This window comes from Salvelinus fontinalis, chromosome 29, assembly GCF_029448725.1.
Source record: "Salvelinus fontinalis isolate EN_2023a chromosome 29, ASM2944872v1, whole genome shotgun sequence".
Taxonomy (NCBI): domain Eukaryota; kingdom Metazoa; phylum Chordata; class Actinopteri; order Salmoniformes; family Salmonidae; genus Salvelinus; species Salvelinus fontinalis.
In genome coordinates, this window is record NC_074693.1 from 26,234,378 (window position 1) to 26,248,884 (window position 14,507).

Consider the following 14,507-nt stretch of genomic DNA (forward strand, 5'->3'; position numbering starts at 1 on the left):
GAGTCTTAAGTGCTGATATATCTAGCGATACCTTCTGCCCTCTCTCTTTGTTCAAGTGATTTTTCCATTCTCTCAGTGGTTGTCACACAAGAAGCCCAGGCATCTGTTCTGCAGCTGTGGAAAGACACCGAGCGCCACTGGCACTGGAGCATATTGGACCTGGGGGGGTGTGTGGGTATTTCCATTCAGAAAGGTCAGCTAGCTATGACCATACCACACTGGGAAATAAGGAAATACTGTATGGAGGAAAAGGAAAAACAGGAGTTGAAGAAGTAGGAGAGAAATGGGACTATATTAAGAAAGAGGGTGACATGGTTAAACAATATGAACAAAAGGCAATGGTTAACACGTGATTAAAATGTATATCGTTTTATTTTGTATCAGCTTCCTGGACAAAAATTACAACAAAATCATTAATGTGACAAAACTACAAATGATGAGTGAGTGAATGAGTGAGTGAGAGCTTCAGCACTAATACTAGCTATGATTTAGGCGAGAGATGGATGTAGGAGTGACAGGGTGGATGAGGAGGTTGGATCTGAGTGGTTATTGAGTCGTGTCCATGGACGATAAGGATTGAAAAGCTGAGGAATGACAGTAGCATGAAAACACAGGCTCAAAGCAAGAGAATGACAGAGACGGGATGAGAATGATTAAATAATGTGTTGTTCTTTATCTTCAATTGCAGGGTGTTTCTGAAACATGACAGGGGTTTGTACTAAAGGTTACTAGGGTAATTGTCCCTATTCAGCTCAAAGGACCATGACAAATAAGCAGCGTGGAGCAGTCGAAAAATATACTTCAGGAGACTTCAGCTAAGAAGCAGGGAACAAAAATGGACGGTGTGTGGGCTGGGGGAAAATTCACTTCGTAGTATTGATGTTTATCAGTCACACGTTATTGATAAAGTATTCATCTTTGGAAATGTCTCTTTACCTCACTCTATCTCAGCTTTCCCAGAGGGTTGTGATTTGAGTTGTGTGTTTCCTTTGCAGGTCATGAAATAGGAGAAGCTAACAAACGTCTGACATCATGTTACAGAATCTGACTGTTCTGTTTATGACCCCTTTCAATTCTAGATTGTTCTGTGTGTCCTGTTTCTCCTCTCTTGTATCTGTACTGTGTTTTTCCCCCTCTCTGTCTCTGACTCTCTGTCCTCCCTCTAGAATGCATAAGGCCCTACGTAGATTGAAAGTCGCAGAGCCGAGCTGGTCTGGTAGCTCAGGAGGGGGTTGACTGACACCATCTCCAGGTCCAGTGTGTACTCCTGGGGCCCCGTCACGGCCCGGGCTAAAACCAGCATGGCGCTGATGTTGTTGATTTGCTGAGAGAGACACAGAGATGATAGTGAGGTTAGTCAGGGTCCGTCGTACTCTCCTAGTCTAAAAGTCAAGCAAACGTGTCTTACTAAGTCCTGTTATGATGCAATGTCTCAAAACTCAATGCAATATAATATGTTTCTAGACCTCCTCTGTCATCATAAATTCACAAGTCTATCGTCATATATTGACAAGGTGGATGGGAGGGTGACCCAGGCTAGTGCTGTACAGGGGCTGTTACACTATGGCTGTGCTCACTCTGATGTAGAAGTCTCCGTCGTGGTCTCCAGAGCGGATACGGAAGGTGTTGTAGGCTCCGGGGTAGACGCTGGTGGCCTGTATCTGGAAGATGTCTGACGGGACGGAGCGCTCTGACGTGATGCTCATGTAGCGCTGGACGATAGAGAAGGGTAGGTCTCGACAGGCCGGCTTGGTCACAGGACAAACACAGCGACTAGAGGAAAAATAGCAGGTTTTAGTCCTCTGGAGAGATATGTGAGTTGTGCCATAGTGGCAGTCATGTTGCATAAATCATAATTTCCTGAAATTCGACCTCATGAACTAGATGACTTGATGTGGTACTTTTGATTCTGTTTAATTTATATTAAAACATAATATTTGATATTGATCACTGAATATTAAATATAGATTACGTCCTGTGATATTATCATGCTTGTCTGCAACCTGGACCCATGGGTAGATGTAACACAGTAAACTAAAATGCGGGACGCTCAAATTAGTATATGTTACGTTTGGTATGTTATGTATTTAATTGTGGATGTCCATCATTCATTTCATATTATATGTTACGAATTACAATTAGCATGATATGTTATGAATTACAATTAGTTGTGGCTAACGTTAGACTAGGGGTTAGGTTTAGGGGTTAAGGTTAGGGTGTAGCTAACATGCTAAGTAGTTGCAAAGTAGCTAAAAACTAGTTAAGTAGTTGCAAAGTTGATAATTAGCATAAAATACTGAAGTTGTCCTTGATGAGATTCAAACACACAACCTTTGGTTTTTGCCTGAGGTAACCTTCTATCTTATGTAACCATACCAAACATAACATAACATATCATACTAATTTGAGTGTCCCATATTTTTTGTTTATTATGTTACGTCTAGTCTATGAGACCAGTCTGCATGTCTAGATAAAATATTAAAAAGAGTAGTTGTTAACTCAACCACTAGAGGGGTATATTGCAATATGAAGGAGCATGGTGAACTATCCTCAAACCAAGATGGATTACATTCAACTGTATTTGAACAGTGGCCATTTCCCCAAGAGATTTTCTGAAGCAGTTTTCATACAGCCAAAAAATGCTGAGGGAAATGAACTACTGTCCACACCTGTTATCAATGTAAGACTGGTTTCAATCTTCTAACAGCATTCTAATTGTACTGGAACATGTTCAACTGAAAAGATCACAGAATTGGACAGAAATATGGAAAAAGCAATTGGCGCAATCTTCAAAATAATGTGAGCTATGCTCCATACAGAAGTTGATGATATGTTGAGATTTGTGCCCACGGCATAGTTTGATAATGGGGAAAAGGTGTGTGTGTGTGTGTGTGTGTGTGTACCCATGTTTTAATAAATGTTCACTCACTTGTCAGATACTTGGACGTAAGGGCTCTGGCAACGATTGGTGTCCACACACTGACTGGCACCGTGGATATTCACACACGTCTGTCCTTCAGTACATTGGTGCTCTCCGGTCTCACACTCATTTATATCTGGGGAGGAGAGGGATCGATTGAGGGCCGGAGAAAGAGAGAATTGAAATGAATCGAATCAATTAGAATACTTTATCGTCCACTAACAACGAGGACAACGAAAGAACACACAGGCACAGTTAGCTGACAGTGAGGTGAAGGATGGGAAAAGGTGTTCAGAAAAACATTGAGAATGAGAACAGATGTAGAAGGTGCTTACCCTGGCATAGTCGAGTGCCCAGCAGCTGGTAGCCTTCTGGGCACTGACAGGAGAACTTCCCGGGCTCATTGACACACTGGAACTGACACAGGTAACTAGAGTAGCTGCACTCGTCTATGTCTGCAGAACGATGGAGGGAGAGGGAGGGGAACAACGTTTACGATCATAGCACAGCTGTTTTAACCAATAAACAGAAGGGCACCTTTTAATAAATGCAAGAAAGAAAGAGCAGCTTTTCTTTTCAGATCAAAGCACTGCTACTTTAATTGACATTATAGAGACAGACAGACAGACAGACAGACAGACCGAGACAGACAGGCAGACGTATCCTCTCACCATTGCAGGCAAAGCCGTCAGGCCCAAGCTCGTAGCCCTGGTCACAGCGACAGAGGAAGGTACCGTAGGTGTTATAACACCGCTGCTGACAGGGGGCGCCCATGTCACACTCATTCACATCTGGAAGGAGGAGGAGAGGGAGAAGTCTATCAGTATATCAGTCAATATAATATATTCTAACATCAGTCTGGATAGCCTGGGACTCTCTGTATGTGGGTGTGTGTATATCTGACCACGCCTTACCAATACAGGAGCGGTTGTTGCCGGCCAGCTGGAAGCCTGGTTCACACTGACAGGAGAAGGAGCCGGGGACGTTGACACAGCGATGCTGACAGTACCTGTATCTGCACTCGTCAATGTCTGACAACCCAGATGGAAGGAGAGCATTCAGAAACAGTTCCAGAGAGAAGGTGGAGATTGAGTTGACCAACCAGGTCGTTATGGTGAAGGAGACTTTGACTCAAGTGGCTTTCCTGGTTAAATAGAGGTCAAATAACATGCTACAATGACTAAGGAGAAGTTGACCTATACGGTGTATGTCACAAAACATATTAAGATATTAATTGTGAATACATTAAATAACTTTCCTGGTTAAATAGAGGTCAAATAACATGCTACAATGGCTAAGCTTAACCACAACAATGAGGTGAGACCGCAAACAGCGAGTTGGTGTGACTCAGGCCAGTGGTTAGGCTGGTTAGTGGGCGTCCTATTGGTTGTCTCTCAGGCCAGTGGTTAGGCTGGTTAGTGGGCGTCCTATTGGTTGTCTCTCAGGCCAGTGGTTAGGCTGGTTAGTGGGCGTCCTATTGGTTGTCTCTCAGGCCAGTGGTTAGGCTGGTTAGTGGGCGTCCTATTGGTTGTCTCTCAGGCCAGTGGTTAAGCTGGTTAGTGGGCGTCCTATTGGTTGTCTCTCAGGCCAGTGGTTAGGCTGGTTAGTGGGCGTCCTATTGGTTGTCTCTCAGGCCAGTGGTTAGGCTGGTTAGTGGGCGTCCTATTGGTTGTCTCTCAGGCCAGTGGTTAGGCTGGTTAGTGGGCGTCCTATTGGTTGTCTCTCAGGCCAGTGGTTAGGCTGGTTAGTGGGTGTCCTATTGGTTGTCTCTCAGGCCAGTGGTTAGGCTGGTTAGTGGGCGTCCTATTGGTTGTCTCTCAGGCCAGTGGTTAGGCTGGTTAGAGGGAGTCCTATTGGCTGTCTTACCGATGCACTCGGTGCCAACCTTACGGTAACCCTCAGGACACTGGCAGGTAAAGGCTCCCGGCGTGTTGATGCACTGCTGGCTGGGCTGGCAGTCGTGTTCATCTCTCTCACACTCATTCACATCTGTGTGTGAGATATGGTAAAACAACACAATGTATTTAGTCATATGGATGTTAATACGGTTGAGGCACCAAAAGCTGCACCATATTGTTCAATCATTATTCCTGTCTCATGCATTTCCCATCAACAACCCCTATTAGCCCGACTCCAAGAACAACAGGACAAGCAGTTCTCTCAACCAGTGGTGGAAAAAGTACTCAATTGTCATACTTGAGTAAAGGTAAAGATACCTTAATAGAAAAGGACTCAAGTAAAAGTGAAGTCACCCAGTAAAATACTACTTGAGTAAAAGTCTAAAAGTATTTGGTTTTAAATATACTTAAGTATCAAAAGTAAATGGAATTGCTAAAATGTACTTAAGTATCAAAAGTACAAGTATAAATCATTTCAAATTCCTTATATTAAGCAAACCAAACAGCACAAATTTCTTTCATGTTTTTTTATTGATGTATAGCCAGGGGCACACTACAAGACATCATTTACAAACGAAGCATTTGTGTTTAGTGAGTCCGCCAGATCAGAGGCAGTAGGGATGCCCAGGGATGTTCTCTTGATAAGTGTGTGAATTGGACCATTATCCTGTCAAAATGTAACAAGTACTTTCGGGTGTTAGGGAAAATGTATGGAGTAAAAAGTACATTATTGTCTTTAGGAATGTAGTGAAGTAAAAGTAAAAGTTGCCAAAAATATAAATAATAAAGTAAAGTACAGATACCCCAAAAAAGTACTTAAGTGGTACTTCAAAGTATTTTGACTTAAGTACTTTACACCACTCCTCTCAACACTCTCCGTCCTATAAAACTAAGAGCAGCTGTCCTCATGTGAAATCTCCACATTCCAGTACCAGCTATCCACCCCCCAGACAAATACTCACACACACCCACACAAACTCCACAAACCCCCCCAACACACACTTGATACAACCACCTGTCCCACACTAGTCTGCACTCATCCAGACTACATGCTTATTGCTCAATCACAAACAAGGCACGCACACCTTATCCAGTCCCCTGCAGCCACCTGTCCACCCCCCCTCCCTCCCTCCCTACTCTCTCACCCACACAGCTGTCTCCCTGGGGCTCATAGCCCAGAGGACAGGGGTTGAAGGGCTCTCTGGCGGTGCTCTCCAGGTTGGTCCCAGGCTGGCTGGGGGGGTCTGGGGCTGGGATGACTGAGGCAGAACGGGGGAGGCACAGGTAGCCCCCGTAGTGGTTGAAGCACTTCATCTCCCCCTTACAGGCCTCAGGAATGGTCTCACACTCGTTTATGTCTGTCGGGGGAGAGGGAGAAGGAAAAGGACTGAAAGACAGGACTGGTTTCAAGTTGTAATGCTCTCACTCGTTGCTTACAACTGATGGAGGGAAGAGAGGAGATGGGGACATGAGGATAATCGAGAGCCATTACCTTTGCAGTGCTGAGTCTGAGGATCCCATTGATACCCATCTGTGCATTCCTACAGATGGCAGGAGACAGAGAGCGAGAGAGTCACATGCACTGAACAATCCAAATGACCTTTCATTTGTAGCTATTAGGTACATTTTAAATAATGGCTGTGTCACTCTAACAGGAGGGTACCTAGTCCTAGGCACAGAGGGGGAAAGATACAGTGGGACTCCAGAGTACAGCGGAGGTCAGCAGGAAAGAGAAGAGCAGCTGCAGTACAAAAGGGGTCTAATTATCAGTCTGGTGTATGGTGGGCGGGGAAGACAAGATAGAAGGGGAGGAGGGAGGGAGAGAAAGAGAGTCCTGGAATACCCATCCTTACCGTGTAGGTGTCACTTTCTGTAGGTGGCTGTGAAATAGCACTGCGGAGGAACACAGACACACACAGGATCGCCGCACACACGCCCTGCATGCTCACGGACTGACTGGCAGATAGGACCGGATCACACACGTAAACACACACACAGACACACCCTGGCACAGCCGGCGGGTCACACAGGTAGCGGTGCCTCAGGTCAGGACGAGAGAAGCTTCCGGCTTGTTGTGGTGCTCAGAGCAGCTCAGCGGTATCTGCAGAAAGAAACGGCCGAGAGAGAGAGTTACTTAGGAGACTCATTAACCTGGGTTGAGAAGAGAGAGAGTTAATTAACAACCTAGGTTGGAACAGCTTTCAATTCATCCACTTAATTTTAAAAAACACAACACTCTGGCTGTGTGTTGACATCTAACAGTGTTCTGAAGCCAGGCTCAGAACAGAAGTCAACACACGCAACTCCCTTATGGCTCAGACGTCGGTCATTATTTGCTAATCGAATGTGTTCCCCCTGAATCCCCGCCAGTATGATGGAGAGGAAGCCCGTCTCCCCCTGCTGGTGAAAGGTCAACATAACGACGCGTTCCATCCATCAGCTGAACATAATAAAGTCAACAGTGTGGAAATCCTTTCATGTCAGCTCTCCGTAGACAGCCCTCTGTTTCCCCAGACAGGCCCACTGTAACTGCACACACAAACGCTCACACAACAAACCTACAGTATACCAGAGTGAGCCATTAAACCCAGCGCCTACATCTCAGGGTATTGTCTATCAATTTCAAGACATTACCTTCCGTTTCCCCAGACGCCGCAAGCTCTGACACAGATTTCTGCTCTCTAAATCACTGTCGCTGTCTAGTACCGCGGAATCCATTATTGTCTGTCTCTGAGTCTGGCATCGTTCATCATCATGGCTAGTGTGTTATTCTTCGAAGTACTGCATGTGGTGTTGGAGAGGCTGCTTTTTTTGGGAGACCAACCATCCTCCGTTTAATGTTCTTGGAGAGTGGAAGCACAACTGTTAAAGACCCTGTACCTAGACAAATAAATCCTCTATTCCAGCTCCCTCAGACAAAACCCCCCCCAAGAGAAAGCAATAAAACATCTCTGAGTAACCGTTGTTCGTGCAAAAACCGTCAGTTAGAATTTGCTCCAGGCAAAATAATATATGAAGAGGAAAGTTATAATCATTGCTTTCCTTACACGCACACACACATTGGTGAGACTTTTGTATGCTGTAATACTCAACCACTTGTCGCGCCCCCATGCGCGCGCGCTCACACACACACACACACACACACACACACACACACACACACACACACACACACACACACACACACACACACACACACACACACACACACACACACACACACACACACACACACACACACACTAACCTCAGAGAGGCCAAGCAAGAAGCCACAGAGCAACGTGTGTACCCACACAAACATGCTAACTGTCTTACATCACACTCCAAATGTAGCCTAACCTTCCTTCTCAAGCACCAAAACAAATGTTCCACTGAGTTCCCAGGACAACTATATACACAGTCAGTGCACCTGTCACAATTTCACAATCTTTCAAACACTTCCAAAAGTGAGGTATTTTAGTGGACCTTGCATCATGTCATCTTCAATAGGTCTGCATCGTATGCAGGAGTATACACACACTACACCCCTGGACACACACTGTACCCCTGGACACACACTGTACCGCTGGACATACACTGTACCCCTGGACACACACTGTACCCCTGGACACACACTGTACCCCTGGACACACACTGTACCCCTGGACACACACTGTACCGCTGGACACACACTGTACCCCTGGACACACACTGCGCCCCTGGACACACACTGTACCCCTGGACACACACTGTACCCCTGGACACACACTGTACCGCTGGACACACACTGCGCCCCTGGACACACACTGTACCCCTGGACACACACTGTACCCCTGGACACACACTGTACCGCTGGACATACACTGTACCGCTGGACACACACTGCGCCCCTGGACACACACTGTACCCCTGGACACACACTGTACCGCTGGACACACACTGTACCGCTGGACACACACTGTACCCCTGGACACACACTGTACCGCTGGACACACACTGCGCCCCTGGACACACACTGCGCCCCTGAACACACACTGTACCCCTGGACACACACTGTACCCCTGGACATACACTGTACCCCTGGACACACACTGTACCCCTGGACACACACTGTACCCCTGGACACACACTGTACCCCTGGACACACACTGTACCTCAGTCACCCAGACCTGTGAGCAGCAGGCAGACGTGGGTAGGTGCTGCGTCGCCGCCACTGACCAGTGAGCACCAAGTGGTGGTTGGACCTCTGGAATGCCCGTGGCAAGGATGTGGGCTGCAGTTCCCAGTAGGGATACCCTGCCATTACGGTGTTTCTCAGAGTATCAGGTTTTGGGAAAGCCCCCCCATGGTTCATGTAGGACAGCTGCTGCCAACCCTACAGCCTCTGGTCTCTGAGTGGGAGGATGGTCCATCACTCTGACAGTCCTCCACACACCAACCACTGGTCTTTCCATTGGTTGTGATTCTGGTTACAACAGGTGTCGGTGAACAATGCTACACTTGACATTTACCAGTGTAGCATTGTCTACCATGTACAGCAGTACACATTGTTCACAGAAATACAGTAATTATATGGCCCTGTATTTACTTGGATTAAAGAGGAAATTCTGCAACTCTTGGAGGACAGTGGATGTTGATACAGATGCTGTCTTTACTTGGTCCAGGTGCATTCCTTATATTACTGGCATCCTGTGGAGGCTGCTGAGGGGAGGACAGCTCATAATAATGGCTGGAACGGAGCAAATGGAATGGTATCAAACACATGGAAACCATATTCCGTTCCAACCATTACCACGAGCCCGTCCTCCCCAATTAAGGTGCCACCAACCTCCTGTGCTAGCATCAGTAGTATCTTAACTCCTGCAACAGGGGGCACCCCTCTCCTCGAATCCACACCGTCAGCAGAATGACCAAGCAAAATAACAGCAGGGTCATAAAGAAATGACTTAATGGGGACTAGACAGAACACACAGCGAGACCACACACACAGTTATACACACACACAGAGCAACATACACAAACACACATAGACCATACGCACGCATCTACACTCGCACACACCGGTGGGAGACCCAACCAGAGATGGTCGGGTCTTGTGATGTGTATATATAGCCGGCTTTGATCCGTTCTGCTCTGTTGTGCATGGAGCTGCTCTCTCTCTAGCACGGTGGCCCGGTGGGCTCAAGCTGTGCTCTGTTCCCCTCGCTGCACTGAACCTGCCACCTTGCGGGCCAGAACCTCTTATATGTTATACCAGTAAACTCCTGTGGTGTGAGATTTCTCTCATATTGCCGGACAGTAGAACTACAGAAAAACCATCATATATAACAGTTCCCCAATGGGCACAGGGCTGTAGTCTGATGGAGAGGGAAGCTAGTGGGAGCCAGGCATGGAGAGCTGGCTGGGCCAAAGTGATACAGTGGGTATCATGTGTTTACCCCTCTTGGATTTTTTCACATTGGTCTACACAAAATACTCTGTAATGTCAAAGTGAAAGAAAACCTGTCAATACAGGTTAGAAACACCTTTGGTTGTGATTACAGCTGTAAGTCTTCGTAGGTAAGTCTCTAAGAGCTTTGCATACCGGGATTGTGCAAAAAAAATAATTTCACCTTTATTTAACCAGGTGGGCTAGTTGAGAACAAGTTCTCATTTGCAACTGCGACCTGGCCAAGATAAAGCATTGCAGTTTGATATATACAACAACACAGAGTTACACATGGAATAAACAAACATACAGTAGAAAAAAAGTCTACATATACAGTGTGCAAATGAGGTAAGATAAGGGAGGTAAGGCAATAAATAGGCCATGGTGGCGAAGTAATTACAATATAGCAATTAAACACGGGAATGGTAGATGTGCAGAAGATGAATGTGCAAGTAGAGATACTCGGGTGCAAAGGAGCAAGATAAATAAATAAATACAGTATGGGGATGAGGTAGTTGGATGGGCTGTTTACAGATTGGCTATGTACAGGTGCAGTGATCTGTGAGCTGCTCTGACAGCTGGTGCTTAAAGCTAGTGAGGGAGATATGAGTCTCCAGCTTCAGTGATTTTTGCAGTTCGTTCCAGTCATTGGCAGCAGAGAATTGGAAGGAAAGGCAGCCAAAGGATGAATTGGCTTTGGGGGTGACCAAAGGAGCGCGTGCTACTGGAGCGCGTGCTACGAGTGGGTGCTGCCCATTTGCCCATTAATGTTTTCAAAATTTGTCAAGATGTTGGGGATCGTGGCTAGACAGCAATTTTCATGTCTTGCCATAGATTTTCATGCAGATTTAAGTCAAAACTGGGCCACTCAGGAACATTCATTGTCTTCTTTGTAAGCAAGATTTAAGATTTAAGTCAAAACTTGGCCACTCAGGAACATTCATTGTCTTCTTGGTAAGCAATTTTAGTGCAGATTTGGCCTTGTGTTCTAGGTTATTGTCCTGCTGAATGGTGAATTCATCTTCCAGTGTCTGGTGGAAAGCATACTGAAGCAGGTTTTCCTCTAGGATTTTGCCTGTGCTGAGCTCCATCCTGTTTCTTTTCATCGTGAAAAACTCCCCAGTCATTGCCGATGTAAAGCATACCCATACCATGATGCAGTCACCAACATGTTTGAAAATAAGGAGGCAGTTACTCAGTGATGTGTTGTGCTGGATTTGCCCTAAACATAAGGCTTAGCATTTAGGCCAAAAAGTGTATTCCTTTGCCGTGTTTTTTTTTACTTTAGTGCCTTGTTCCATACAGGATTCATGTTTTGGAACATTTTTATTCTCTATATTTGTATTCTTCTTTTCACTCTGTCATTTAAGTCATTATTGTGGAGTCACTACAATGTTGTTCATCCAGCCTCAGTTTTCTCCCTTCACAGCCATTGAACTGTGTGTAGCTGTTTTAAAATCCCCAATGGCCTCATGGTGAAATCCCTGAGCAGTTTCATTCTTGTAAGGCAGCTCAGTTCAGAAGGACGACTGTATCTTTGTTGTGTCTGGGTGGTTTAATACATAATCACAGCATAATTATTAACCACATCATGCTTTAAGACATAGTCAATGTCTGATTTGTTATTGTTACCCATCTACCAATCACTGCCCTTCTTAATGATGCTTTCGAAAAGCTCCCTGGTCTTTGTACTTGAATCTATGCTCGAAATTCAATACTTGACTGAGGGACCTTACAGATGTTGTATGTATGGGGGCAGAGGAAGGGGCAGTCATAATAAAAAAATAATGTCAACCCCTATTGCACACAGAGTGAGTACCTTACTTGTAACTTATGCGATTTGTTACGCCAAATTTTACTGAATACTTATTCAACAACTACATTTTAGTTATTCATTTTTTAACATTTGTAGAGTTTTCTTTTCACTGACATTATGGAGTAATTTGTGTAGATGAAAAAAAATCACAACTAAATCCATTTCAATCCCACTTTGTCAAAACAACAATATGTTGAAAAATCAAAGGGATGTGAATACTGATGATATGCTGTAGTAACTAGACGAGATGACGTGTGCTGAGGGCAAGAGATGATCGACACACGGTGGGTCAGAGGGGGGAGTTTGGTATTTTAATAGTTGACCCTCCTCGCTGTGCTCTCTCCTGAATCACTCTAGTCAGACCAGCCTTACTACTAATTTTGGCCTATGAATGTAGAATTCTTTCTGTCAAATGTTAGTAATTAAGAGTACATAAACACAGTGATAAAATGGCGCCCTGCTCTGCACAGAAGTGGTCTGTAAGGGAATAAGAAGGCCGTGTCCTGTCCTGTGATGTAATGTGTGTGTGTATGGGAGGGAGGGTGTGTACAGAGTGTTTAATGCCATTGGGTGGCACCTGTCTCTCTACTTTGTGGTTGTCCCTTGGTGTGGCCATATGGTAACGTAGGCCTGTCTGCTCCTCCTCACACTAAAACAAGTCTTTCCAGCAAACAAATCCTGTACTTAGCGTTTCATCCAAGCTGACCATGTCTGGCAGGCTTTTCCATGAATCAAGTTCGCAGGAGATATTAGTAGACTTTGCGATTGTGACATTGCATAGTTGTGAAATAGTAGTTGGATCTGTACAAGAGTTTTGCAATACATTTCCATTTACAAATACAACTACTCTCTTACACATGCTCTCTGTCCCTTCCTCTCCCTCTCTCTCTCTCTCTCCCTCACACTCACGTACACACAGGGCCTTGCCACCTCAGCTCTTGTAAGGATCCAACTGTAGCCGTGGAGGTTGAGTGGAGAGCAATGGTGTAGCTGTGACGTGTCCACCCCCTCCAGGAGCAGAGGGTAAGAGGCACGTTTTTCTTTGTGACGTAATACACTCACGCACTTGGTTAATCTCTCTCTCTCAATCACAAAGGCTCTCGTAGACACACCCGCTCCCTCTCTCTCTTTCAAACCCGCACACACACAAAGTCATTGTGAAACATGGTGAACTCACAGGCAAGTCTTCTTCCTTTGTGTGAATTCGTCTTCTTCCTGTTATCTTCAGGTCCCTGGTTTGAGTCCGTGTAGTGCTGTTCTAGTCCCCTGGCGGTTGTGGTCCCTGGTGTGGTGTGAGTGTTGAGAGCTGAAGTGGTCCCTCTATCTGTCCTGCTCCTGCCTCTATGGCCCTGAGAGAGTGAGTGGGCAGATCGACAGCTGGAGCAGCTGAATGCATGCAGGGGAGGGCGAGAAAGAGAGAGAAGGAAAGAGGCAGAGAGGAAAGAGGGACAGCCCATTCCTACCCCCCCTCTGGCCCCCTGCACTGCCATCCTCCACCCTCCCACTGACCCCCCCTCCCTGACCCCCCAGGATGCAAATTCCTGGTCTGCGGCCCAAATTCCAAATCCGTCCAAATCGCAGGCGGAACAACAACTTGCATAGATTCACACACACACTCCCCCTCCCCCCTGTGCCCCCACTCACAGGTCACACAACGCTCCTGGTTTCATTTAAAATCACCCCCCACAGCTCGCTCCCCCAATCTATCTATCCTTACTTCCCCCATCTTTTTCTCTCTTTCTGTACAGCCACTAAATTTTCCCTCGCTCCGGTCCAATCTGACACAGGCAGATATTTATAGCTTGGGAGAGAAGTTGGTGGAATGTGGACAAAAATTAGAGCGAAGGAGAGAGAGGAGAGACACAAGCCTTCTTGGAAAAGTAGTTAGCTTTTCTAACTACCAGTAAATATTTAAACTGGAGGTCTTACAGACAGACATGTTTATATGTAGAAGCATAAAAAAACTGACCCTGAAGTAATCATCATCCATTTCTTCAAGAGGTTTTGTTATAACTACAGTACTACCAATACTTTTGCAACACATTTCCTTTGACAATTACATGAAAGCTGTGTACTCCGGGACAGCTCGACTGCTGTATACAAACAGTGAAATATGTTCTTCCTTTTTACAATATTATTATCTTAGTGTCCATGTTAGTTATCATTTATAGATATTACGTTTTTGCTAAAGTGCAAATCCATAATTGACATGGATATGAGCAGTACCATTATACCTACTTAATCAAGGTTTCAAATCAAATCAAAATCAAATTTTATTAGTCACATGTGCTGAATACAACAGGTATTTCACCTTACAGTGAAATGCTTACTTATGAACCCCTAACCAACAGTGCAGTTTCAAGAAATACAGATAAGAATAAGAGATATTAATGTGTGTGTGTGGGGGGTGACAGCTGCTCTTACCCAACCCCCAGTGGCCACACATAGACACACAGCTTACTACTG

The 14,507-nt window shown here is 45.5% G+C and overlaps 1 protein-coding gene across 2 annotated transcripts; it reads right to left on the minus strand.

Moving 5' to 3' along the window:
• Positions 1–353: 353 nt before the first annotated feature.
• Positions 354–13,463, minus strand: LOC129827713 (EGF-containing fibulin-like extracellular matrix protein 2). 2 transcript variants are annotated; one of them, XM_055888806.1, is made up of 11 exons: positions 13,219–13,463; positions 6,672–6,919; positions 6,311–6,359; positions 5,964–6,176; positions 4,787–4,909; positions 3,835–3,951; positions 3,592–3,711; positions 3,256–3,375; positions 2,930–3,056; positions 1,578–1,773; positions 354–1,324 (listed from the first exon to the last, which is right to left on the minus strand). In XM_055888806.1, the coding sequence occupies exons 2-11, from the start codon at positions 6,759–6,761 to the stop codon at positions 1,163–1,165; spliced, it is 1,317 nt and encodes a 438-aa protein (XP_055744781.1). In that variant the 5' UTR covers positions 6,762–6,919; positions 13,219–13,463; the 3' UTR covers positions 354–1,162. The 2 variants fall into 2 exon arrangements, with proteins under 2 accessions (XP_055744781.1, XP_055744782.1); XM_055888807.1 differs by lacking the exon at positions 13,219–13,463 and adding an exon at positions 7,453–7,840.
• Between the last annotated feature and the right edge of the window lie 1,044 nt (positions 13,464–14,507).